Raw genomic sequence first — 25,895 nt, 5'->3', positions numbered from 1 at the left:
TCTCTGTTTCTCTCTTGGTTTCTCGATCCGCCCCGTGTTGTAACTGTGCAAGTGTAACGCTCCGCTATTTCCCTCTCTCTCTCTCTCTCTCTCTCTCTCTCTCTCTCTCTCTCTCTCTCTCTCTCATACATCATGTACTCACGCACTACGCTCGCATGTATATGTATATATATATATAAATATATTGGCGCAACAAATACAGAGAGAGAGTGAGAGAGAGAGAGATAAGTGTCGGCGGCGCTTTGGCACACCGCTTATATACGCATTCTATCTCTATATCTACGTCTGTCGTTCGAGTATTGTTACGTCAATTGATATAATTGTCCTATATATTACCCGCGGCTATATATCATATACGATTTTTCATTTCGCTCATTTTATCAGAACTCATTTTTTGGATATTTTTCTTTTGTCGCGTGATAGTTTGGAGCATCATTTACCAACCACGTCAATCAAGGATTCGTGGACGGCAAGTGAAGAAACGTTACGCGAGAGAGTTCAGATGGACTACTAGGCCGACTTGATCTACGTGTGTCTCTCTCGCAGAGCGCGCAAAACTTACTCAACTTTCCCTTTCCCCATTGGCTCCCAACGCTTTTTTGTTGTTGTTATTCGCGAAACTTGCGAACCATTCCCTGACTGATTTATTCGCCGCTCTCGTGTATTTCCCACACCTGCGTGTGTAGCGGAGCTTTTGCTTCTCTCTCTCTCTCTCTCTCTCTCTCTCTCTCTCTCTCTCTCTCTCTCTCTCTCTCTCTCTCTCTCTCTCTCTCTCTCTCTCTCTCTCTCTCTCTCTACCTTGCATCGCTGTCTAATGATACATTTTACCCGTGCACGCGGTTTGCCTCATAAAGCCGACGAATCAATTTCACAAATACAAAGACATCGTCGGTCTTACTCTTGACTTGGTGTATGTGTTGGAAGGGAGGACGAGATCCCACATACTTGGAATGTTCAATGATGCTTCGAGAATACGCGTACGTGAGTGCGTATTTATTTATTTTTTCATATCTTTGGGTTGTGCAATTTTTAATTGCGATAAAGTGTACGTCGTCGCACTTTTTCTTTGGCTACTAAAATAGTCTTCCCCCTCGGTAAAATGGCTTGGCTGTATATTGCAACAAGATACATTAGTTGCATCAGCTGTGTGAAGAATTCTTTGTTGTGTGCTCGTGATAAAAAGAAGAAGAGAAGTATAAGAGCGGCGGTATTAATTAGCGAAGTGAACCAGTTCGCGTCGAAGGAAATGAAAATCCTTGAATGATCTCACTTGGCGCAATATTAAAGGCTACGCGGAGTGCGGAGCGAGATAGCCATCGCGGGAAATAGCCAAGCGCCAGACGCCTGTGCCTTGCTCGCTCATATTTATAACATACTTGAACTTTGTGCACGAGACGCGAGGCGCGCAGACAGAAAACCGCTCGTAGAGGCAGCCCACGCATAAAGTCGTGCAAAACGATGTGTATTGCAAGGTGCTCCAACACGCGAACATATATGCAATCGCATGGTATGTATGCCTGTATGCAAAGTCTGAAGGCGAGTCTCCGAAGGGGTCAAAGACACTTTCCCTACTCTCTCTCTCTCTCTCACTCACTCGCGAAATCGTTTGACCGATTATCCGTGCTCGCAGTCAAGATTTATTCAAATTATGCAACATTATGCGTCTGCGTCCGTCTGCGCGACCAAAATGGGCTTTATAAATATTTATTATTGCCTTTGCTTCAGCGTCGATTCGAAATGAAGTAGTCGATGACATTTTTTTTTTCTTTTCCTTTTTGTTTTTTTAAGCACTGCGCGTGCATGATTTATGCGATCGATAACAATAAATCTCCGAGACTTGTAATCGCGATCGAACTTTCGCGCGAGCGGGACTAATTGTTCGTCGACTATTTGCGGGCGCGCGCGCGCGCATAAATTAAGTGCGCCGCGACGACGACAAGCGAACGGCATTAATTAGTCGACATTCCAAGCACGACCGAAAAAAAAAAAAATAAATTCGAGCGAGACCACGGTGGCACATATCGTGAGATCGGCGAGGAAGGGTGTAAGCGGTTTGTATAGTGAATTGCGTAACGAACGAAAGAGGGTATCCGGTGCGCATCGAGCGCGCATACACTCCATTCATGTGGCGCGCGCTTTCGGTTTTGGATGTTAGCGCACGGAAAGTTTGGCTTTTCGTAAATTTTTTCGCGATGTCATCAGGCGATTTTTCATCTCTTAAATTCACGTCGATTGAGAATGTTATTACATACAAGGCGCGTTATAAATATTTCGAAGAAAAAGAAAATAATTCAACTTAATTCGAACCGATCAGCATAAGGAGGTCGCAGGCAAGAAAAAAAAAATAAATCGGATTAGATGACATCTCGCGCGGAGATGATAAAAAATAAAGTGTAGCCGCGTTCGCGTATCACGCGCATCGCGCCTTATAAATCGCGAAGCCATGAAATGAATATTATACCGAGGCGCGCTCGCGCAAAGTCGCAAGTCAGCGCAATAATCAGACGTACTTAACACACATAGGCTAGACGGGTCTCCAAGGGCTCTCGGTGAAATCTAGGATTTCTCGCGCGCGCAGAGCGAGCGTCCGATTTTCGTAACGATCGGGAAGGTTATGCCGTACGTGCGCGCGCAAGCTGTCGCATCCAGTCATCGCTCGATTTTTACCGTCGCGACAAAATCAATTAGCCATTTTGCATAAGAAAATGCATCTCGATTGGGCTCCAAGCCTGTTCTTGCCGCACGCCTATTTTATCGTGAATCATTTTGATTTTGCCGAAACTCGCGAACGTTCGCGCAGAGTATCCAGAAACACTGTCGTACGTCGCCCTCGCAAAATTAATTTGCAAGAGCGAATAGAGAAAAGAAAAGATGACGCAGCGAGGAGCCAAATCGACCAAGTCATTTGCGAAGCGCGACGTTAGACGTCGTCGGCGGCTGGTTACGACGGACACGACGACGAGACAACGACGGCAATATAAACGATGACGACGACCATTGAACAATACCTCGGCGACAAACGACGCGACCCCTCAACGCTTGACGCTATATAAGCGTTGCCCTGATTTTTTCCAAATGGGGCAGTTTTATCTCGACAGCGGTTCTCCGTCTGCGACTAAACCGAAAGTTCTCATTTAAACTCGAAAACTGAAAGGTCAGCAACGACACCGCCGTTGCTTCAAATTCAAAAAGGACTTTGATTGTGAATAAACAGAAAGGAAAAATTGAAACATTGACAAGAAAAAAAGTCCGAGCAATTAATCGCTGTTGATTTCCTCAAGAGAGCACACATACGCGAGAAAAGTGCAGCGGAGTGATAGCCGCTTGGCGGGCGAGTGGGGGGAGGGGCGCTCGCCGAGTTGAGAACCACTGCGGAGCGCAAGGACTCGCGAGTGCATTGCACTCATGGGCCGCGCGCGCTCGGCAAGTATAACGCTCGCGCCTCTCTCGTGTCGAAAGCGCGAAAGAAGGAGAGAATTGTTTTCTGGCACACTTTTGGTCAAGCAGCCAGGGCCATCGCGCATTTATACCTTCGCAACTTTCACTCTCGAAATTGCCGAGCGATCGGTCGCGGAAAACAAGAGCCGAGGCGTACAAGCGCGCACAGAGAAAAATTCAGTAGCGCCGCCTTCTTTTATTTCATTATTCGTCGTTTATCGCTGTCAAGTAATGCAGCTTGGACGTAAGCGAGCGGTACGCGGTTATGCCACGAAACACAGAGAGAGAGAGAGAGAGAAGAGAGAAAATATCGTCATATGTACGAATAGGTCGCTTTATTGTGCCGAAGTGCAATAGACGATTAACGAACGTGTCGCCCGCGCGCTTGGAATTATTAATTTATCCTCGAAAGCGCCTCTCTATACCGACTTCAACCTTGTTTTACCTAACCACTTAATAATAGCATGGGCCTTAAATAGATCCTCGTCTACGCTCGCTCGTTCCCTCGAGCTTCCATTTCATTTTCGAAAATCATATTCTCACGCGCATATGCCCCACACCTAATTATAGAACCGCACTACTTGCAATCTGAATAATCAAAGCGGTCGCTCCGTCGAAAGGAACGTCCAAGTGTAACCGTCACTGGTCGCGCGCTTGCGATTACAATGAAGATCATTTGGGAAAAGAACTCGAGCAAATCGGCCGTTCACAATAGACACGTCCCTCTCCGTCTCTCTCTCTCTCTCTCTCTCTCTCTCTCTCTCTCTCTCTCTCTCTCTCTCTCTCTCTCTCTCTCTCTCTCTCTCTCTCTCTCCCCAAGTTAAAAATGCACGATATCGGCAAGATAGTTAGAAAGCTTCGTGAAAAAGAAAAGCGCGTGCGTGCGTGCGTGCGTTCGCTTTGGTGGCCTGGTTTCGGTTTGGCGAAGGTTGCGCGCGGACGTCGAACCCACGACAGCCAGCGCGGCGAGGACGGGGTGAGCCACTCTTTAAGCCTGTCCTGAGGGTGCGTTCACACTGCTGCTACTGCACCTACGCCGCGGCAGTATCACATGCTGCTTAGAGAACGGCTTGCTGCCGCTGCTGCCGCTGCTGCTGCTGCTGCTGCTGCTGCGAGAGAGTTAATTTATTCGCGCGCTCTCGACCTCCTTCGAATATGTATATATATACGTACAACTTCACACAGCAATATTGCCAGTGCACGCGCTGACGAGGACGCTGAGTTGAACCGATCCTTCGCGCGCGTTTCTGCTCATCTATGGGCTTTATATGCTTATTATCGATTGACGATGACGCGATCTTTCCTGCCAACATTGATTTTCAATGCGTTTTCATTCATTCATGGCGGATCCTCGCTTTTTGCGAGCTGCCGCGGCCTTTAATTATTCCCGAAACAAAACATTCAGTTTAATTTCGGCGGTCCATTATTCAGCAGCGTCGCACGGAACATTCTAGAGCCGAAGCGAAACGAAACTTGAACAGTTTTCGAAATCAAAGTCACTGCGGCCGACCGATCTCGATTCGATCCACTCGAAAGACTCCGATCGGTACGCCATCGCTCGATCAACCTCGACTCGAGCGAGAAAAGAGCAAGAAAGAACGAGAAAAGAAAAAAATGGAGAAGCGTTTCTTCTGGTCGCCCGTCGTCGGATTGCAATTGCGTCGCGATAGCGCAAGGTGGCCGCGGATCGAATTTCCGAAATACCAAATTGCGCTCGCCCTTTCTCTCCGCGCTGCGCTAGCGCGGCCTGAATTGGCAGAGAAGGCCGCGCGAGCGAGCGAGAGGCCGACGACCCGCGGTTGTACCGATCTTTCAAGGGCCGCGCGCGCGCGCGCGCGTACACACCGCCGCGATTGTCTGGCCGCCGCGCAATTCCATTTTCAGTGTCGATTGTCGGCACTTTCCATTTTGGCCCCGCGTCGCGCCACGTGGCCGTCGATCGAGATGAGCGCGAGACTTTGCGGATAAGCGACGCCCGCTCAAGGTGCAGCGCCATCCTATTTCTGCGCTGGCGTAATATGTCCCTCTCCTTGCGTCGATTCACAACGCGATCGCGTGGGCGTACCGAATGAAAGTCGAGCCACGTTGCGTTGCGTCAGGTGGCATTTTACGACTCTTCCGCTCTAACTCTCTCTCTCTTTCTTTCTCGATTAATTATTGCTTCGGTGAAACTGCCTTTTATATTACATTCGATTGCGTTGCGCAATCCCAAATGTTCGAAAGCGAGCCGATTTTTTTGGTTAGCCGAATATATACGGAAAATTCGAAACTAAAAGGAAGGTACGTACGTGTATGTATGTGTGTGTGTGTATGAGAGAGAGGTTGAAGCGCGCGCTTGCAGAGTGTAGGCTGACGTCAGAGACTGCTGCTGCTGTTGCAGCGCCCTAGATCGTGGGAGGTCACCGTATGCCAGGCCGACGGCCTGCCGAGGCCAAACCCTCTCGGACTCGAACGCGAACGCGAGCGAGAAAATGCAGATACTGCTCGTGTGCATGTGTGCGTCCGAGCGATTATAATTTTATCCTTTTTTCGGGGGAGGCGGGCGCGAAGATTAGGCGATCTTGCTACGTAAATAATTGTCGTATTATCCGCAGGCGATATTTGACTTGTTATCGCTTTAAGTCTATCGACAAATTAGGCCATAGTGCATTCAATAATTTTTCATATTATTACACATCCGCAACTATAATTTTCACGTAATTATTTTAAATAGTTTCCCTGCGCCGATTTCAATCTCTCTCTCTCTCTCTCTCTCTCTCTCTCTCTCTCTCTCTCTCTCTCTCTCTCTCTCTCTCTCTCTCTCTCTCTCTCTATCTCTCTCTCTCTCTCTCTCTCTCTCTCCAGGCGACCGAGATTGCAAAAGCCACGCGCGGCGGCCCGATTTTTCTAAAAGCAGAAGAATGCAAAAGTTTTTTTATCGAGTCGTGGTGCGGCGCGCCATCGAAGAAAAGCAAAAGTAAAAGTGCAAGCCCAGCGTGCGGGAGAGAGGGGGGGGGGGGGGTCGCGAAATCAATGGGTCTTATCTCGAAGCTCGGGGCACAGTACAGGTGATCGCACCTGGCACGTGACAAATATCGACTGGTACAAGGGTCGCCGTAGCCAGCTAATGCTCATTGTTCGCATGCGTCACGATCGAGCGATTATAAGCCCGAGCGGTTACAAGCCAGCGCCGGCCTAATAAGGCTGTGCGGCCCTAAAAAGCTCTCTCGCCGTGTACGGAGAATCGAGAGCGAAGCGTGCAAAGTTTATCGCTCCCTCGTGCCGCCATTGCATACTTGCCGCCTTTGCCTCGGTTCCGCGTGGTTTCCCACGTGTTCCGCAATTGAATCGTTATAAAAAGGGCGGCAATGGTGCGTATATTGTATGACAATTGCCAAGTCCGAAGATTAACCACTTGACAGCTTCGACGCGAAGCGTTGGAAATTTTAATTGAACGTTAGACGACTTCTTTGAGAAGACAATTTTATAATCGACTAAGTGTATTTTGTTTTCGACGATGTATCGGTAATCGATAATAACGAGGCAATGCATCATTGAGGATTGTTAAATGCCGACAGGTAGCTTTCGTTTGATCAATAAAATCGTATATTGCCGATAAATCAGATTTAAGTTACTTGATACGATGAAGGTAGATGTATATTTTTCCAAAGGAATACGACGATCACAAATTGTTTCGTAAATTACATTTTGGTGTATGTATGAGAGAGGTGATTTATATATTTGTTGCCGTTGCCCAAGCGTGTCAAACGATTTTGTTGTTTTACGGATCGCACAGTACATCACAAATAAGCTTTCGAGATAAAAAAAGTGGCGGGGTGGGGGGCGGTCGAAAGTCGAAATAAGAAACGTGAGAAACGATCGTCGATTACGAATAAGCTACGGATTAGCATCCACATGTATATCGAATGCTGAAAGTCTCGCGCGGGATCGCTCGAATAATATAAATGCACGTCTGCGTGCTTCCATGTTATTCGCTTTATTGGCCATTCAATAATCGACCTTTCAATTCGCTAATCTCTCTCTCGCTCTCCCTTCGCCACACGTTACACAATGCTTTTAAAGATACCATGGCTACGTACTCTATCCTATGGTTAACTTGCGAGAGAGAAAAAAGAGCGAGAAAGATAGACTCGACGCGACCTGGACTTTCAAAAGCGAGAGTGCGCGCGCGGCTTGTAATGAAAAGCAAATGGCATGGAGTACCGATGTAAATTCAGAGGGTATTTTGCAAAAGCGCTCCGAGGGAAAATTTCAATTTTAGCCACGTCGTTGCCAATTCCGAAGTTACGTATTTTTAGCATGTTTGCCTTTTGTTTGCCTTTAATCGCTAAGCTATGAAGTTGTGTGACCAGCCCCAATATTTTTTTCTCTCTTTTTAGGTGAGTTAGACGACGATCCCGCTGGCCGACTCCTCGCGATAATAGAAACGTAAGTTTTGCACTTCGTGATTCCCGATAAAAAGAAAAGTTGCAATCTACACTGCGCGTAAAAGTACACGGGATCGATCGTCAAAATGCTATCCCATAAAGAGCGCACGACACAAGTGAAATTCCAGCAAAGGGCTACGCAGAGAAAATAGGGCGTCAAACGCACAGGTAGTGCTTGTAAAAGTAAGAACCGTCAAGAAAACGTCCATTGAGAATTATTGGAGCAAAGTAAAGTACACATAGCTCGATGCTCGATGTTTTGTGCGTTAGCCTGCGCAAAAGATGTAAAGATTTTTACGAGCTCTCTGACACAAATATCCCTTAGGTATATGTAATTGCGCGCCGGAGAGTTTCGCCACGTATATACGCCATGCGGATTCGCGCGGGGGTCAGTAACGCATCCACTCGCGAGAAGGTTTTAGAAGCCGACGGAGAGGCCGCCGCGATCCATACATGGAAAGCGCGCCTTCGCGTGGGCGCCGACGCGCGCGTATGCAACGTTTCCTAGGATACGTTTTGCTTGGCGCAAGAGCTTTGTAATATCGTTGAGCGACAAGTTGTCTCGCTGGGTTCAACGCTGCAAAGAGAGTCCATTGACAATTATCGCGCGGGCATGGCCATTGGAGGGAATGTCGCGAAATTAGAGTCGAGTCATTGTGATATTCCGATCCGACGCTCATTGCACAAGAAGCAGCTCATTCATAAAGCCGCGCGTGTTGGTCAATTTTAAAGCGCGAGCACATTGCAACGGGACGAATGAAAGGAAGCAAAGTGTTTTTGCATTCGTTACACCCTCGAAGCAACGCGTTGAGGCATGCCCACACAGCGCGCGCGCGTGCTCGTGGGTTGGGCGCTCGCGGTTGGCGCTCGCGGATCGCTTTGGCGTAATATTGAAATGCACGCCGAGAGAGGACTTATCTTGATGCACGCGCTTTCCTGAAAATTGAGAAAGACTCGCGAGCTCCTTGGTTTCTCGCGCGAGCGAAAAAATAAGAAACTGTTGCTGTTTTCGCGAATAGGAGCGACAGGACCTATGCAGCGAGTATCGTATAGGGGTACTTTATCTGTCTACGTGAGGCGAATTGCTTACCGGCTGAATGAACTCTTATCGCGGGCTGCTGTTGTTTTTGTGTGAAACGCTGGAAACTTTCCACGACCGAATCAAAATACACACACGGGTTATAATTTTATTCCGCTGAGATAAGGTCTTTTAATTTTCTTTTTTTTATCATCGCCAATTTACTATGAATAGAATGTGTCGGAGCGATATCTTTTCTTTTCATTATTATAGAAGGAAATGGCAGAAATAAAGCCATCAACGAAGGAGAGAAAAAAAGAAGAAAAATCTATTAATAATGACAGTAACTTAGTATTCGTCGAACGCACAGCGCAATTTTAACGCATTGAAATACTTTTTATAGATGCAAATGAAAATTAGATTCTCAGGAGAGAAGTGAATGAACCAATCCCCAAATCGATAAAAGACACGACAGGAAAATATCCCCGAATGAAGATCGCTCGCGAAGAATCCCATCGACGCAGTCGCACAAGCAAATAAAAAAGAAAAAAGAAAAGAGTTCGTTGGCAAAAGAGGGTTGAATAGGCGCCTAGCGGGCTTAAGTTATAATTAACCGTGCGCGCTGTAAAGTAGGGGCATCCTCTTGTCCATGGGCCGAAACGACGTCGCCAGACTATTGCGCAACGAATACAAGCTGGCAGTTTATTTGCAGGTACACGAGGCGCCTCTCCTCTTCTGCTCTCGTCGACGCCGACCTCCTAAACTTTCGTCTCGAGCCGCTCTCCGTCACACTTCCTTGCGCTGGCGCTCTCGGCCCGTTAGTCATTTGGCGATTTGCTTTTCTATTTTTCGCGCGAAAAACCCCCCGAGCGAGCTCGCCCAAGTGCATTTCTGCATTCCCTTTCGCGACGGCGCACCGTCGCACCTATTGGTGCGCGCGAGGGGCGGGGGGGGGGGGGGGGCGAAACGCGCGCTATTAGCCGCGCTCTTCCACCGACCCGCACCGGCGCGCGATTCAATCGGATGTCGAGAGGCTTCTTCTTCTTCTTCGAGTTGTCGTGCATTTCTCTCTCTGCGCGATCGGGTTTCTTTCTTCGAATGGAAATAACCGAGAAACATGACAATTTTATTTCATCATTGTCTTTGCTTCGAGTTGAGTTTGTTTCTCGCGGGGGTTCGCTGTTTGCAAAGCACTTTGCATTCTCTGCGTCGAGAAAAAAATGACACCTTTGCATACGCAAACATGGTTTTCATATGGGAACGAAACTCAAAAACATCGTTGACGAGCTGTCGCGCATTCCATTCAAATGTAAAAAAAAGCAAATTGAAAAGCGCAATCGATGCCTGCGATTGTCGAAAAATAATATTGCGATCGATTAAATTGACCGACAGCGTAGATAGGAATAACGCTGACGTCGAATAAAGAAAATTGATTGTTCGCGAGTCGATCGAACGTTCGAGCGCGGGCTGTGTACGTTCCTTTTTCTCTTTTCTGCGGGCTAAAAACCGAAACATCATTGGGAACGTGCATTGTTCTGCGCACGAGAGGAATCAAATTAAAAGATAAGGCACACAGAATTTTTACGATTTTAGACATTAGCTCTGTCTTACGCAACGCGCACGGCGGGTATAATATTGACATTTTCATGTCAGCCGGACCCCCATTCACTTCTTACAACACCTGCCTCTTTGTGCAAACTCAGTGCACAGAGCGAACGAAAGACACCGTGTATACCTATATTCCGAAGCAATGAGCACGCGACTTGGACGCCAGGCAATATCTCGTCAGCGACGTACACACAGGTTAAATATAAAAATTAAAGAAAAAAAAAAAAAAACAACGGAACGAAACAAAACAAAACCGAAGAAAGAAAAGTCAGACTCTGATAAAAGCATTTACCGCTGCGCTAGTGTGCTTATCACTTGCGCTTGCGCTTAGCGGGAGAGGGGAATCGGCGAGAATTCGGTCGAGTCGTTGAACGCGCCAGTCGGGTCAAGGTTACAAAGGTCTCCCTTCTCTTTTTCTTTCTTTCTCGCAACTCGCGCGAACGAGGAATATGTGTATATATATGTATATACGTATGTATTATCGTCGCCGACTCGCGCGCACGCATTACGTTCGTCGACGTTCGCGCGCCTATATCCCGTGCGGTCTTACGTTGGGCCGGCAATAGCTCTCGTTCGACCGACTGCCGTTCGTTCCGAGCGCGTTGCGCATCTCTCGACGTTTTCCTCCCTCGCAGCCTGACGATATTCGATTTGCGCCGCGGGAGCATCCGCGAGGCGGAAATCAAACGATGGGAAGAGCCAATCGTGCGGCATAAATACTCTCGTGTGTAAATATATATATATGTGTGTACATCGGATTGATATTTGCCGAAGTAGAAGAGAACGCATTTGGCGTGTCCCAAATGATGGCAAGATTTCTCAATATCCGATAAAGCATCGAGCGAAGCAGAAGAGCTTACTATCTTGCCGACTAGAGCAGCAGCCGGCAAAGTAATGCCATCTAAAAATAGCGGTTTGGGGGAAAGGCTAGCTATACGTATCGCTGGTAACACGCAAACCAGAGAGAGAGAGAGAGAGAGGGATTACACGCTAGCGCTTATCGTGCTTTACCGCTGCGCTTGCAAGCGAAAATCGGAGCTTGTGAGCCGCGAGCGAGCACTGACTCACACACGCCGAACGCGCTGCATCGCGAGCGCGAGCGGAGAGCCGTGTCCCAGTGAGCGGTTGTTAACCCGAGCTCGCGCGCGCCACTGACGGCGTGGCGACGGGGCCGAGGACACATCCGAGCGGCCGAATATCCTCGACGAGTCCGCAGGCCCTTTCCAACGGCTTGCGCTATATGTGGCACAAGAACGACGCCACTCGAGCGACCCGCCGCCGAAAGAAAGTTACGCGCTCGCGGCTCCTCTCCTTCTTTCTCCCCAATCGTATCGGGCGAGCGTGTCGTCGCTCTATCAAGCGTCGCGGCCTGCTCACTCTTGACATAATTCCCCCTTGCACTTTTACTTTCCCTTCGCTCGCCGCGAGATCCGCGCTCGCGGATGTGCGCGATCGGCCGATCGGCACGCGAAAGCGAGCTTGGCATGCAGCCGACGACTTATCCACTTCGACCTCCAGCGAACGCACTTTCCTCGCGCGCCTCGTCGAGCCGCGGTCGCGCAGCCTTGGTTTACTTTTTTGCATTTTAACCGTGCAACTTACTATTTCATTAAGTGCTCGATGCTCGGCGAGCGCACGTAGCGATTATCAATTGATCGACGCCACTTCTTCCACGTTGCGCGCACCGCCGCGAGCGCTCGCTCGTACACAGAATTGCGTGCGATTTGTGCGCGTTGCGAAGGCGCCTGCGTCCGCTGGCCGTTTGACCAGTCGAGCTTTCGATTGTTTGCAACGACTATGACTCGCCGTCTAAACGTATGGCAGGCACGTATACGGCTCGAACTAGATAACTGGCATTTGAACGACCTGCCTCGGTATCGATCTGGCAAATATACTCATCACGGAACGATTTCATTGTTTCGCGAATAATCGTTCCAATTAATCCCCTATCCTTTTTTCTCTCTCGGAGGCATCGGTAGACGCGGGCGATTGCGTAATAAGACACAAATCGCGACGTAATCGCGCGCGAACCACGAGAAAGTGGTATACGCGCGAGAAAGTTCTGCAGCAGGTCCACACGCAGCGCAGCAATTGCAGCAGCCATTGGAGTCGTTTGTTCGGCTGGCCTGAGCGTGACCCGATTATTACAGGGACACGCTGAGAGGAGAATCGACATGTGCGAGCGACAGAGAGAGAGAGAGAGAGCGCGCAAGCTCGAATCAGGTCTAGTAGAATTTCAAAGAGAGCTTTTGCTCTTCTGTACCACCCACCGCCTCTCATTCCCCTCTTTCGCCCTTCTGGGCCAATCTACACTCCAGAAAGCTTTGTTTCGAGCGCAAGCGAACCTTCTAGTATGTTTGATGAACTTTGTTACGCGCTGTATTTTGTTTTCCTTTTTTTCCACGTGTCTCGATTATCTTAATAGTTCAGTTGTGCATTCTAGTTTCTCCAATTTTCTATGACATTGCTTTATATTGACGAACATCGATCGTGGTTTCAATTTGAACCTGGAATTTAATAAAATTTCTAGTGCAACATGTTGCCGCCACGCAATGTTTGTCGCTTATTACAAAGTTCATTCGTTGCCCAAGCGAATCGTACTCGCAGAATTCACGGAGCAATGAAATTGCATTTCTCATTCCAGCGCAAGCTGGCTTATTGCAATCGGGAATGTAAAATATGCAGAAAAAGTTTTACTGCATTGTCATGTGCTGAATAGACCACAACCCCTGTGAATCATGGCGCGAGGGCGTTGGGGTTAACGTCGCCGCTGTACGTTAATTATGACAAGTCCAATTGCAACGTAGAAAGTTGCACGTGAATCGAAAAATGAGAGAGAAAGCGAAAACTCTGGAAACGAGGCTAAATGCTCGGAGGAAAGCTGAGCGAAGGTCGCTTGCGCGCCTCGAAATATATACAACAGCCGTGCAATGACAATGTACGAAAATCGATAGACCCGCGACCCTTTGGAAGACAGAACCTGCCGTGCGTCACGTACACGGCCCGCTGCGACCAAGATACGTACACATACTCTCGCAACGGCATTAGTCTGCATGCGCTCGCTCTTGATGAGGTATACGCTATCCGTCACATCGAATCGACTGCACCGCCCATAACGTAAGGCTAATCGACGATTCGCCGGCTTTCCCCCGCTTACTACCATTTCTGCGCCTGTATATAATTGTGCAAATGAAAGAGAAAGAAGAAAATGATCCTCGTAGAAATTCATGTAGTTTCGATTGCTTTGTAATGCGTTGGTTACGCGTGTATGCGAAGCATCGGCACCGACGAAACTTTTTACATCAGTCCTAGTTATTAGTTTATATCGCATCGTCGCAACCCAGTTGCAAAGTTGCACGCAGACACTGCCGCTACTATAGTGGCGAAAGAAAGAGAGCGAGAATTTGCGCTCGCGATCAGGCACGTTGGTCTCGTCATTTTCGCGAGGTCAGCTTGGACTCGCACCCCGAACGAACCCAAAGTTCCATAAGAAAATTCAGAATCGAATCGGCAACTTTGGATTAGAGCGAAAAATGTAAATATGGGTATGTAGGTCTGCGTCGAGTACTGTGTCCCTGGTTTATTCGCTTACACAGGCTGCAGAGGGTCGGTAAATCTATCTCTGCAGCGCTCAGACTCCCAACTTGGAAAAGAGGACGTGACGCGCGCGCAGCAGCAGCCTAACTCTCTCGCTCTCTCTCTCTCTCTCTCTCTCTCTCTCTCTCTCTCTCTCGCGGTGCAAAACTTATTGATGACGCACAGCCCTGCGAGCGAGCCTCGATTAATATTGGTATGTACTACTTGCAGCGCGCCGCTTCACAGCTGCGGGCTTAGGACTGATAATTTGGAGCTCCGAGAGCAAATCGTTGATCTATTTCCGTTGGATGGTTATGTCAAGTCCACGCTCAACTCGCTGAGTAACAATGATTTTTTGCTAAAATGACAGTTTGCTATTGATATGCTAGTAATTGAAGTTTACTACCCGAAACTTTCCAAATCCTGTGTAACAATCACGTCTGTGAAAGCGATATTTACGGGCACGCTCGGAAGCTTATCAGAATCGAATCGCGCGCGCACAGCGGAGCATGCAACATTTGTCAAAACTGGAATACCGCAACTATGCGAGACAATATATAAAGGTGTTCTGACGTCTGGAAGAGAAAACTATATAATATTTTTATCGCATAAATCGATCTGCGTATACGCGACCGCTCATAACGAAATTTCCTACCGTTGGTAGCCCGCCAGTTACGAAATGTTTGCGCGCGCTCGGCGTTAAGTGATAACTCAAAAAGTCGCGCCGAGAGTAATAATATATATTAGAGAACAATGCTTGTGTTTTGTATCACGCTCGGTCGTGTGCGAATTCTTTCTTTTTGTGCGTGTGCGTGTGTGTTCTCGTTTTTCCTGGAGAGCTCTGCACGGTAGCGTTTTTCGACGGAAAAGAAGACAAAAAAACCAGCGACGATTTAGGGGATATTGAATCGAGAGCTATATTTTTGCGCTACTACGCCCTCGGAAAAAGAAAAGCTGGAGAAAAAAAAAATTGTTGCCGCGAGCTGCCTAGTTGTTTTTTTTTTTTTTTTTTTTTTTCGATTGCGCCATTTGTTCGCCAAGCTGGAAGTCTCTTGTCAAGTAGAAGAGAACTCGGCAAAGAAGGCGTTCGATTTCGTTGGATTCCATGGATTACGCTTCGCTTATTTTTGCGAAAATCTGGCGTTATTATGGCGAAATTAGCCGATCAAGTTGAATGCAAGTCGCGCAGATTGCGGTAACAAGCAATATGGATTGAATTTGTCAGGAGAGGGAAAAATGTAGCGGAACAATGCAGCTGTCGCGAGTAGAGTTGTGTTGCAGCCAGTCGCCCGGGAAAGTTCGCGCGCGCACTGAAGCTCACACGTGGAAAAACGAGGTGAATGGACAGATACGGCGCTGTGCTCTCGCTTTCGGTACGTTCCCAAGCCTACGTCGGCTCTATAGCTACACCTACAACCTAGAGTACACATACCAATTGCAGTGCAAGAGAGATTGAGATCGAAGAATAAAAGGCCGCTCTTTACTTATGGCTGTTTATTGTTATAGGTTTATTAGTGTATAATAGTCATATTTCGGGATTGTAACGAGTAATTGTGCGATGGCTATTAAACCTACGGTGTAAAGCAGACATAAGTCAATTGCAAAATGTTAATATGGCTCCACGGTGATTCTCTGCGCTTTTCCAATTTTTATAGCGATTCTCCAGGCCCAACAACACACATTCATAACAAATATATTTTTATTTCTGTTTCAGGTAAGCCTCGCGCCTGCACACTTTACAAAGTAATTTGAAAAGATAATTACACTCAAGCCTCGTCAAAAAGGTAACGCATCCATCGAACGTACTAAGCCAAAATTCAAAGAAAATTTTTGCGCCAGAGTCCTCCCGCTGAACTTTGAGGCCTCATAAGGCAAGACAGTCGAAAGAAGTGGGGAGAGATAGAAAAAATGGTAAAAACGTCGATGGAGAGGATACGTTACACAATGAGCCGCTGACCGGAGCGCATTCCTAGACATCGCGTTGGGCAACAGAAGTGCGCTTGCACGTTGCTGGCTGCTGTGTAGCTGCGGCTGCTGATCCCCTTACTTCTGTTTTGTGTTGCATGTGTGCCACTCTCTCGTGCGCGGGGAGGGCATGCAACTTTCTCTTTTTTTTCCCATTCGTATTGAGTGCAAAGCTTTCCCACAGATCGTACGTACTTTCTCCGCGTGTCCTTTTTTTTTTCTTAATTCAGATGTGAAATTGCAGAGTGGTATTTAACGCCTTTTTCCTTTTCTTCCTTCTCTTCTCCTTGCTCCTTTTGTCAGGCGCCTTTCAAATATTTAGAGCTGTATCGCTTGAGTTGACCACGCGTGCGTACGCGCAGCTCTTGAAAAGCGGGTTTTGCGTAATCCCACGCGACGAGCGAAAAAATCAGCAACGCTACCGGAGATTTCGATAAGGGCCGATATTAGTTCACGTCGTTGCAAAATCAACCGTTGCGAAAAGCTTTTAAAGAGTCAATCGGGAGCCCGCGGAGCACACCCGCCGATTTTTCTCGCATTAATTATCCCGACGTCTGGAGTGACATGCTGCGCGTTATAAAATACATCCTTTGAACGGCAATAAAGATAGATGGCGCGTACGGATGTATGAAGGGACAGTCGTCGCTTTATTAGGTAAAAAGTGAATGTATAGCGATTTCGCTCGCAATGCCTCCGATCGACGTCGACGACGACGATCATGGACAATTGAAAGAGCCTTGTACCACAGAGAATGAACGGCGCCATTAACAATGGCCAGCACGCGCTAAACGTATTCATCGCTCGCCAGATAACGAGGACAGCGCGGCACACCATGCTTCTCTCTTTCGTTATTGCGACAAATGATAATCGACCGACAGAAAATAATTCAAACCATCGACACGTTCATGTACTCAGTTGCGCAGGTGTCGTTGTTTTTTTTCATACGCATGATATACATCAGTTGGCTGGACGATGAATAAGTTTTTAAGATGATGATTTTTACGAGATTGTGAGATAATCGGATTAATAAAGTAATCAATAAATGCCACAAAGGTAATTGAATTTTTCCGTTTTTCCTTCATCGAAGTCTTGCGAAAGACAAACTATATAAAAATAGATATGCAACGAGTCATAAAATAGCGTCGTTACAAAATAGAGCCACAGAGTAATAATTAAATGCATTATAAATTTCTTGCGCATTGTAGGCCAAATTAAGTAGTAATAAAGGCGCTATCCAACGATCTCACGTGCAGTTCATGCACACTTAATCCTGCAAAGAGACAAAAATCGAAGTTGCCTAAAAGAAAAAAAGAAAGAAATAGAAAAATCCAGCATTAACGATCAGCTGTACATAAATCGTTAATTGTATACGGTAACGCCGATGTCTTTCGGTCTTTCATCACACGTAAAGTTTTGCATCGGGCGCTCGCGCGCGCAACTTTTCGTCGATAATGTCGCGCGGTCTGGCAGAGCAACACAGCTAGCGAGCGTCTTTTAACGACTCCTTAAATCAATTGCTCGCGTTCTGACGAAAATTCCAAAATTTATAGCCGTGCCTAAATTTCTTTCACTCTCGTGCAGCGTTAATCGATTTTCTTTACGACAAAACATAACCAGTTCGAGATTTACGAGGCGCCCGCGCATACGTTACGACAAAATAATGAAGTATTCCGCGCGACAGTATCTTGGTTATACTTCTATATCGTAAAGCGTATGTGTGTGTGTGTATATATATAAACGAATGGAATCTCATGGCCTGCACTTTCGAACAATCTAAATTTTCGCGTAGTTGCGCTTGCGAGCAGTTGAATTAGCAATGAGCCGATTAGACAAGAAGCATTTAAAAGCGACAAAAAGAAGTAAACGCTCGCGCAGCACCTTTGCATAAATTATTCGCGAAAATACCGCTGTGAATATATATATATATATATACACACACACACACACACGTATATATATCCGTTAAACGCCATCGAAAAATGCTTGTTGCACACGCGACTGTTCTCTCGCGGTAGCAGTTTCAGCTCCATTAAAGAAAAAAAAAGGAACGGTCGCGGAGGTGTTGTCGCGTGCATACACGCCATAAGCTAAACCTTGTCTTCTCTTGAGCTACCGCATGGGTACGTGCAGTTAAACGCTCTCTCGCTACTCTCGCGCGCGCAGCAATGAGCAACAGAGTTGACAGGCGGACAACGAACCCGAGGGCTATTGAGATTACTGTTGCTGCTGCATTACTAACGGATTTTATAGATAAAATTCATTTCTATTTTCAATGTCCTTTTTCATTTGTTTCAGTTGATAGTAGCATCGAAGGATTATTGTTTCATTGGTTAAATTCATATTTCCATTTAAGGCTTAATCTTCTAGTATCATGATTTTGTTAGGAGCTTGAATTGCTATGTAATATACTGTGTATTACAAGCAATTGTATTATTTTTATCTATCACTCCAAGGATGATACGGCGTTTATTTAAAAAAATCAAATTATTATTTACGGGAAATAAATTGGATGGAGTGCTTTGAACTTCAGTTAATTCTTGCTTGTTATATAATAAATAATAATATAAACATATCTAATATTATTTTATAATCAGTACGATGAATGTATTCACCCTTCCACCAGAAGTAACCCTTAAGAGTTGACCCTCAAGGTCGTTTTTCATTACTGTAGAATTAATTTAAAATCTTTAAAGATAAATAGGCGAGGCTGTAGTTTTTGAAGACTCAACGCGCCAAACGAACGTGATGTTCGTCTGCCTGGCGCGTCGTCGTCGTCACCGTCGTCGTCGTTACGAGATCCGTTCGTGAGGCGTAGTGAAGCAAATGGAAAGAAAGAGAAAAAATGCAGCGTGCCACGTGTAACATCAAGGTGGCGTGACGCTTTGCACAATTGCAACCTCACCTCGTGAGATTATTGCCATGCAAACAAAAGAGATGTCGATTTTACAAGGAAATCAACGCTGAACGCTTTTTTCTGATTTTTGTTGTTGTTTTCTTTTAAATAGCCATACCTCTATTTTTCTTCTTCGACTGCAGCTTTTTTTTAAATTTTGTTCATTATGCAAGTAAGGAATCGCAATGTTGTATTGCGCAAAATCAAATTGGTTATATATACAAGACTCTCTCGTGCCAGTAGATTAGAATGCTAAAGTCACGATAAGCGCATGGTTGCAACGACAGCGACGAAAAAACTTTTGAAGCGAGGCAATTTTTCAATTAGATGCCGATTTCCGATTGCCCGCTTACAAGCCAATAAGAGCGCAGTCTCGTTGTCGAACTCGGCTATAAAACGTAATGACAATAAAAGTTGTAATAACAGGTTTTTAAGCGTAGACCGAACACTGCTGGCTGTTATAGATTGCCTACAAAACAAAAGCACGCGACAATATCTCTGCGCGCGAAAACCTAATAAAGTCCATTACTTCATACGACAACTCGTGTACCCGCCTCCCGACTAATTCCTTCCTGATAATATATATATACCATTTGACAAACTGTACGGCCGATGGCGTATACTTTCAATCAAAAAAATGGTTAGGTTTCAAACATATAGTTCACTTTCAAAGAGCTATATTAAAGCCCTGAGATAATTGTATACTCGTGTCGCGTGCATACATTATTCACCAAAAGCAGGTTTTAAAAAAATGTGATATTATGCAAAAGTGTTATTTCGCGATTGAAGGACAGAGAGAGAGAGAGAGAGAGAGAGAGAGAGAGAGAGAGAGAGAGAGAGAGAGAGAGAGAGAGAGAGAGAAAGTGAACAGACAAAAGTGTGAGTCGCGTTGACGTATTGGGATTTTCAGCGAGGCGTTCGGCAATCGCAATCGGGCTTTGCGCAAGTGTGTGTGTGCGTGTGTGCGGCATACGTGTGTCTTTTTTTCCCTAGACACGGGGCGAAGAAACGACGTCGGCCGTTGCCGCACAGTCGTGTGCGCAATAATTCCGCGACGGCGGCCCACGTACGTATGTGTGTATATAAGCGAGATATATCAGCTCTCTCTCTCTCTCTCCAAAGGGTACAACGAACTTTCGCAAGCTAATTGCCCGCTTTGCCCCGCGCGCCCGCTCCATGTAATTCCAGAGCGCAGCGCGTACTATGTTCCAAGCGCGATCGCAAGATGAATTCCATTGGTTTCTAATTGTCTGTCGCTATATGGCTAATTGAGCCTGGATTGCGCCGGCTGTTGCGGATTAATGAGCGCGAGACTGCTTCTCTCTCGGTTCGCTTGTTATGTCGGGGTCTCGCCAGCGAGCTACGCGCCGTTTGCTTATCAGCGGGCAAATTCGTTTGAAACGCTCGCTCGGCGGCTTCGACACTTCTTATGCGTTCCCTGCAAAGATTTGTCGACACGTGTGCTGGACAAGTTCTTCATCGAGCCTTCTAATCGCTGAAACGATTCTCAAGCCACTAATCGCTGATTTTAGTCTAATTAAAAGAAAATGAATTTCTGAAAAAAACTCACAACATACCCCTTAAGAGCTAGTGTCATTTGTCTATTATACTTGAAGAAATATCTATAGAAAGTTTTCTCGAGCCTTCAAAAATCCTAACAACTCAATTACAATAATCGACAAATCAATTTTCACGTGTATATTGAGCCGTCAAAAATATTCAAGCCGAGTAAATATACCTATGCTGTGGCGTGTAGCTGTAAATCAAGGAGAAAACAACACGGAAATAGATTATCGATATATCGGTCACATTCATGGCGAAGAGAGAGAAAGAGAGAGGTTAATGAACGGCGACGTTTCTAGAGAGGAGGCGAAAGTGCATACGGCGATTGGAGCAGCCATATAATACGCAATCGGTGACGAAAATAATGTGCAATTATATACCGTCGTAGCCTGGCTCGTACAAAGTGAGGGAGGCTGCGCCGTGTGTTTCGTATACATTTATGTAAAAGCACCGTGCGCTGTTTTACAATATGTGATATAATGTTTATTTACGGCTCGCTGTCTGTATTATTCAATAGCTAGAACGGATTTCTCTATTACCCTTAGCGCGCCGAGTTAGAGAGAGTACAATTATTTTATTACGAATCTTTTTAGGTGTAGCTTGCATTTATGTACAAATTGCACCAATTGGAAGGCTGAGAATCATTTTCTTTTGCTGTGGAGTATCAAACTAATATTCTGAGTTTCCTCATCTAAAAAACGTTACAATCTTTTAGTTTCTTTTTTATTTAAGTCCATCGTTTATAAATAGGGATATTGGTTATCCATTCAAGATGAAAAGTCATGTTCTTTGGGTCTTTTGCGTTCGAGAAAACTCGTCGAGTCTGATAAAAATACGTAGATATTTCTGTAACGATATTTTAGAAATAAATTTATCGATCGAAATAATGTACATAACAAACGTAACTCCCAACGAAATTAAAAAAATCGCACGTGTGATTAATTGATACAGCAGTAGTGCAGTGACGTAATTAGAATGGCATATTTCGCGTCATTGTTTACCACAAACGAATATGCCTCGAAAGAACACGAACCTTCGAGGGAGGAGGAGGGGTCGGCAATGATCGAGCACGTCGACGAAAAATTAGCCAGTTAGCAATTTTTCCATCTCCGCCCATATGCAGGCCTTTCCGTACGGCGACAAAGAGGGAGAAAGACATACATTGAGTTACGCAGTCGTGCGCGCTGATAAATGAGACTCGATATTCCCTTTGACAGAATCTGCGTTCGCGATCTATTGCGCCAACTTGAACGCGCAGGCAGGCAGGCAAATTAAGAAATAGCACGAGAAAAAGAGAGAGACAGAGGACAGAGAGAGAGAGAGAGAGAGAGAGAGGGAGAGCAAAATATCGGACAGACAATGACACTACTATAAAGCCGTGCAGGTTTTCATAACGTATATGTATGCGTAGGTCTGTTAGTAACTCACTAAAGGCTTTTTTTTGCAAGGGTTTAGTAGCCACCACGAAAGTTTGTTTACGCAACTGACTGGAATTGCCTTTGTCTGCTGTGATCGGCCGCGTTTGAAAATTGTTGCTGTGTACGTTGTCGAAGCGACATGTTTTCGTCTGGCTTTTGTGACTTATCAACGTGTGATTGAATTGCACTCGACTTTCGGAACTAATGCGCGCTTGAGCGTGTTAAAAATCAGGCCCATTTGTTCTCGGATATTGCTTGACGGATGCGATTTTGAAAAGTCCCGAGCCGCCTAGAGGCTCCGCCAAAACAAATTGTGATTAATCGCTCTCTTTCTCGCCGCGCGGAACGACAGCTTTGAAGAGAGCGCGCGCTCTCGTGGCTCCACCCACGAAAAAGTCGTGATCCCGGCAACGTGGATCTTGTTTGGGGATTTGCCAGAGGAAAAACCTCTTGCCCTCCACCACCCACACGCTCGTCTTCGGAAGCGCGCCACCGCTGACTGATTTATGATGGTCGTTGCTTGCGCGGAAAATTTATGGTCCTATATAGGCGACGCCGACTAGTCCTAGTGTCAAAACCGCAGCCGTAAAATTTTGCCCGCAAGCCCGTAACCATCCGTTGTCTGCCGCATTCTTTTGCTCGGCTCCGGAGGAATGCGCGCGTACCTGTGTGTCTCCGCTACTTCCCGAACCGCTTCCCAACTGCAAGACACTCTTTGCGCCTTTGTCTTGCTACTTATGATGCATCATTACGACCGATAATCGACCGATAATCGACCGATAAATCATCACTCGATTTAGATTGCCAATTTACAACTTGAAATTTTATTTTCTCGATGAACAGAAGAAACGAACCGAATAGAAATTGACGCCATTATGCGACACGTTAAAAAAAACTGGCTCAAAGCAATTAGAGAAAAGTAAAGTGTATTTACCGCTTCACATATTCAAGCTATCAATTATTTTAATGGCTGGTTATAAGCACGGCTCCAATTTTTAGCACGAAAAGAAAGCAGGGTGAGTCTCGGATATTACAATTTGTCGAGAGGAAAAAAGAAAATCAATTTAAGGATTGGTCGGAACAGTAAATTAAGAGAAGACAGGCGTGAAACTGGAAAGGAGGAAGCAGTCGTTGAGTCGTCCGAATCGGCCGTCAAGTACGGGGGAAAAAATGATCGGACCTATACCGAAAGTGAGAGCGCTCAGAGGATTTACCTGTATCGAGCCGTAACTCGTCCGCGTTTACTCCTCGTGTCTCGCGATCTCGCCCAACGACATCCTTTATCAAGGCTCACCGTCGCGGAAAAAGAAAACATAACGGCGGCGCGCTTCTGCGCAAGCCGAATCGAATTGACAATCGAGCGCACGCAATTCCGCGCGCGTCTGTGGCAATTTATAACGAGGCTCCGGGTGAGTGCTATACCGCGCGGCGAGTCCGTCACCGTTACATACCTGCGCGCGAGAACGCGTAGCGGCCGGCGGTCTGTTAAAGAAATTGCACGCCACGCGCCGCGTGCAACGGGTCGCGCTGCGCCGCCGCCGTGCACGCGCATCTCCTTTTTCTCGCGCGCGCACAACCGCCGCGCGACAGCGCCTTGCGGATCCTATACGGCTTTTGTACTTTATATAACTCCGCTCTCGCAGGCATGCAATGTATATTATAGGCTCCGCAATTTATTGCACGAGCTATTAGTTTTTATTCGGGGAGGGCAGCTCGTAAATGGAGTAAGCGTTACGGAAAACTGTTACGGCGCGCCGAGGCGACTGCCAGCTGTTGGCTTTTGTTTTTGGCGAGGATTAATTTCCTTTTGCGGCGGCAACAACAACTACGTTTTCTCAACCGATAATCCAACGCGCAGTGATGAAACAGCTAGGCGACCGACGTCAAGGGGTCAGTTTTACGACACAGTGGAGGCCTTTAGGGTAATCAGTTTACACGAGTGTCTCTTCGAGTTGACGGTTCTTTCGGCTATCGTAAAATTGTCCAATTCCTCGCCAGCCAACAACCAGCGCTGCACTTCGACACTTTGCCCTCGTCCGTCTGCCTCTGGGTCAGGACTCTCTTAACGTTTAATTGCCGTGCGCAATCGCCGTCCAAATAAATGCTCGGCAGAGAAGGCATCGTCGTGTAAGCAATAATTTCAACGGCCATACCCCCAAAACCAACTGACCCGTGTACCGTTCGCCTCGACCTCATCGGAAAAGAAGACGCGAATAAAGGCGAATAAATAGAGTGACTTTTGATATTCGTCGGTCGGCTATTAAATTCGAGGCTATCGCGCGTCTCTCTTTTTACCGCAGACATGAATCTTGGCGCGAAGGAGTAAGCGAGGGTAGGTTACAACCGGCAGTCCTTGATCCTAATGACGGGCCAGATCTGCTTGCCAATTCGCTCGCGCATCTCGGCGCTCTTTCAATTACGGAATTACGGTTTCACACTGCTCGATCGCCGGAGATGGTTGTTCGTGAAAACGTCAATTTCGGGATTAAGCGCTATACTATTCGTACGAATTGGCCCGTTTCGTTCTTCAAAAGGAGCTGCGTGAGATGCAAGGCAAAAATCAGAAACGGCAATTCGCACACGGACAGTTTTTTTTTTTTTTTTTTTTTTGTGCAAGCGTCATCCGAAGTATCCAACAAGTAGCGCATGCTTAGATGGGTCCAGAGCGAGCGAGAGCACATGCACCTCTATATCCCCGTACGTAGCGCACTACCAGTCGACTACTTATACGGCTATCTCATTCTCTCCGCCGCTTGTATGCGCGCACCCGCGAGCAAGAGAGAGAGAGAGAGAGAGAGAGAACGAGAGATCGGAGTGGAGCCCGTTATTGCGCTTGCGCGCGAACTCTGCGATATGCCGACTCGGCGGCAAAGTCACTCGCGCAGCGCAGCGCACGCCATCAACAACACAAACGTACATCGCCTCTCTTTCTCTCTCGCACGCTCGCGAACGCCGGACCACCACTACACGCTTTTTAGTTGTTGCCACGGCGAAGGGCTGCTCTTTCTCTCGATCTCAACTATGAAGTTCGCGAGTGCCGAGACGTGATCGCCGTAGATAATAGCACGAACAGTTGGCGGCAGTGTTCCGTAGGACTCGAAACGATTGCTCTGTGACAACTGACAAAGAAGCGAGGGCATTTTGGAAATTGAGTTGTGTGGGGCAAAGTGCGCCTTGGTCAAGCTTTCGCATGATAGACAAGTGCGTGGAGGACTGGTGCAACGGAGCTGCCGCGATGACTGTCCAGGAGTACAAGGCAAGAAGCGCCGAGGAAATACATCATCATCATCATCAACGCGCGGACATTCTCAATGTACCGCAAGAGTCCGTCGATGCCGACAAGCAGCAACAGCAGCAACATCACCATCAACAATTGGCTACCAAGCAGCAGGACAGCGAAAATCTCTTGGGCAGAGTTTTAGCTGGTAAGTAGGATTGATGAGAGGTCGACGACCCGTTATCACAAAAAAACAATAAGAACATTAAAACATACACACACACGCGTGCACGTACAATGCCAGGTAATTGTAAAGCGCGCGCGCGCGAGAGAGAGAGAGAGAGAGAGAGGACGGCTGAAAGAAAAAGTACACGCGGAGGCGGCAGTTTCACTTTCCAGCGCTGGAATGTAGGTCGCGACGGCCGGGTAGGAGGCTAGTTCGTTGCCCTCGCGCTCGCGGACGGCCTTCCACTCGCTAGCGATTTTTCCCCCACCATATTTGTCTCTCTCTCTCTCTCTCTCTCACGACCAGAGCCACAGAGCGCGTTGCACTCGCTCACACGTACATACGCATACTCGCTCCTATTCTAGATAAGCCTTAGGCCGACACTGATTGAACAGAGCCTCGCCCCTCCCCTCTTCGCTTTTCGATTTCATTTTAGAAAACCAAAAATACGCCCTTTCCTTTTTATCCCGAAGACGATCGATTACTCGCTCGACAGCCGCGCGAAAGTGAGACTGGACTTTCTTCTTCTTTTTTTTTCTTCTTCCT

General features: G+C 46.8%; 1 protein-coding gene across 1 annotated transcript in view; it reads left to right on the top strand.

Moving 5' to 3' along the window:
* Positions 1-25,339, top strand: part of LOC131673096 (adenylate cyclase, terminal-differentiation specific-like) — a 71,952-nt gene extending 46,613 nt beyond the window's left edge. The window contains exon 4 of the mRNA XM_058950807.1: positions 25,104-25,339. Coding sequence (XP_058806790.1) covers positions 25,104-25,339 — 236 coding nt within the window. The remainder of the gene's footprint in view (positions 1-25,103) is intronic.
* Positions 25,340-25,895: the final 556 nt, after the last annotated feature.

The sequence above is a fragment of the Phymastichus coffea genome, unplaced genomic scaffold (assembly GCF_024137745.1).
Source record: "Phymastichus coffea isolate CEN01 unplaced genomic scaffold, Cenicafe_Pcof_1.1 PCOF00168, whole genome shotgun sequence".
Lineage (NCBI taxonomy): Eukaryota > Metazoa > Arthropoda > Insecta > Hymenoptera > Eulophidae > Phymastichus > Phymastichus coffea.
Note: the sequence above shows the minus strand (reverse complement) of the source record. Positions and strands in the feature narration are given on the sequence as shown.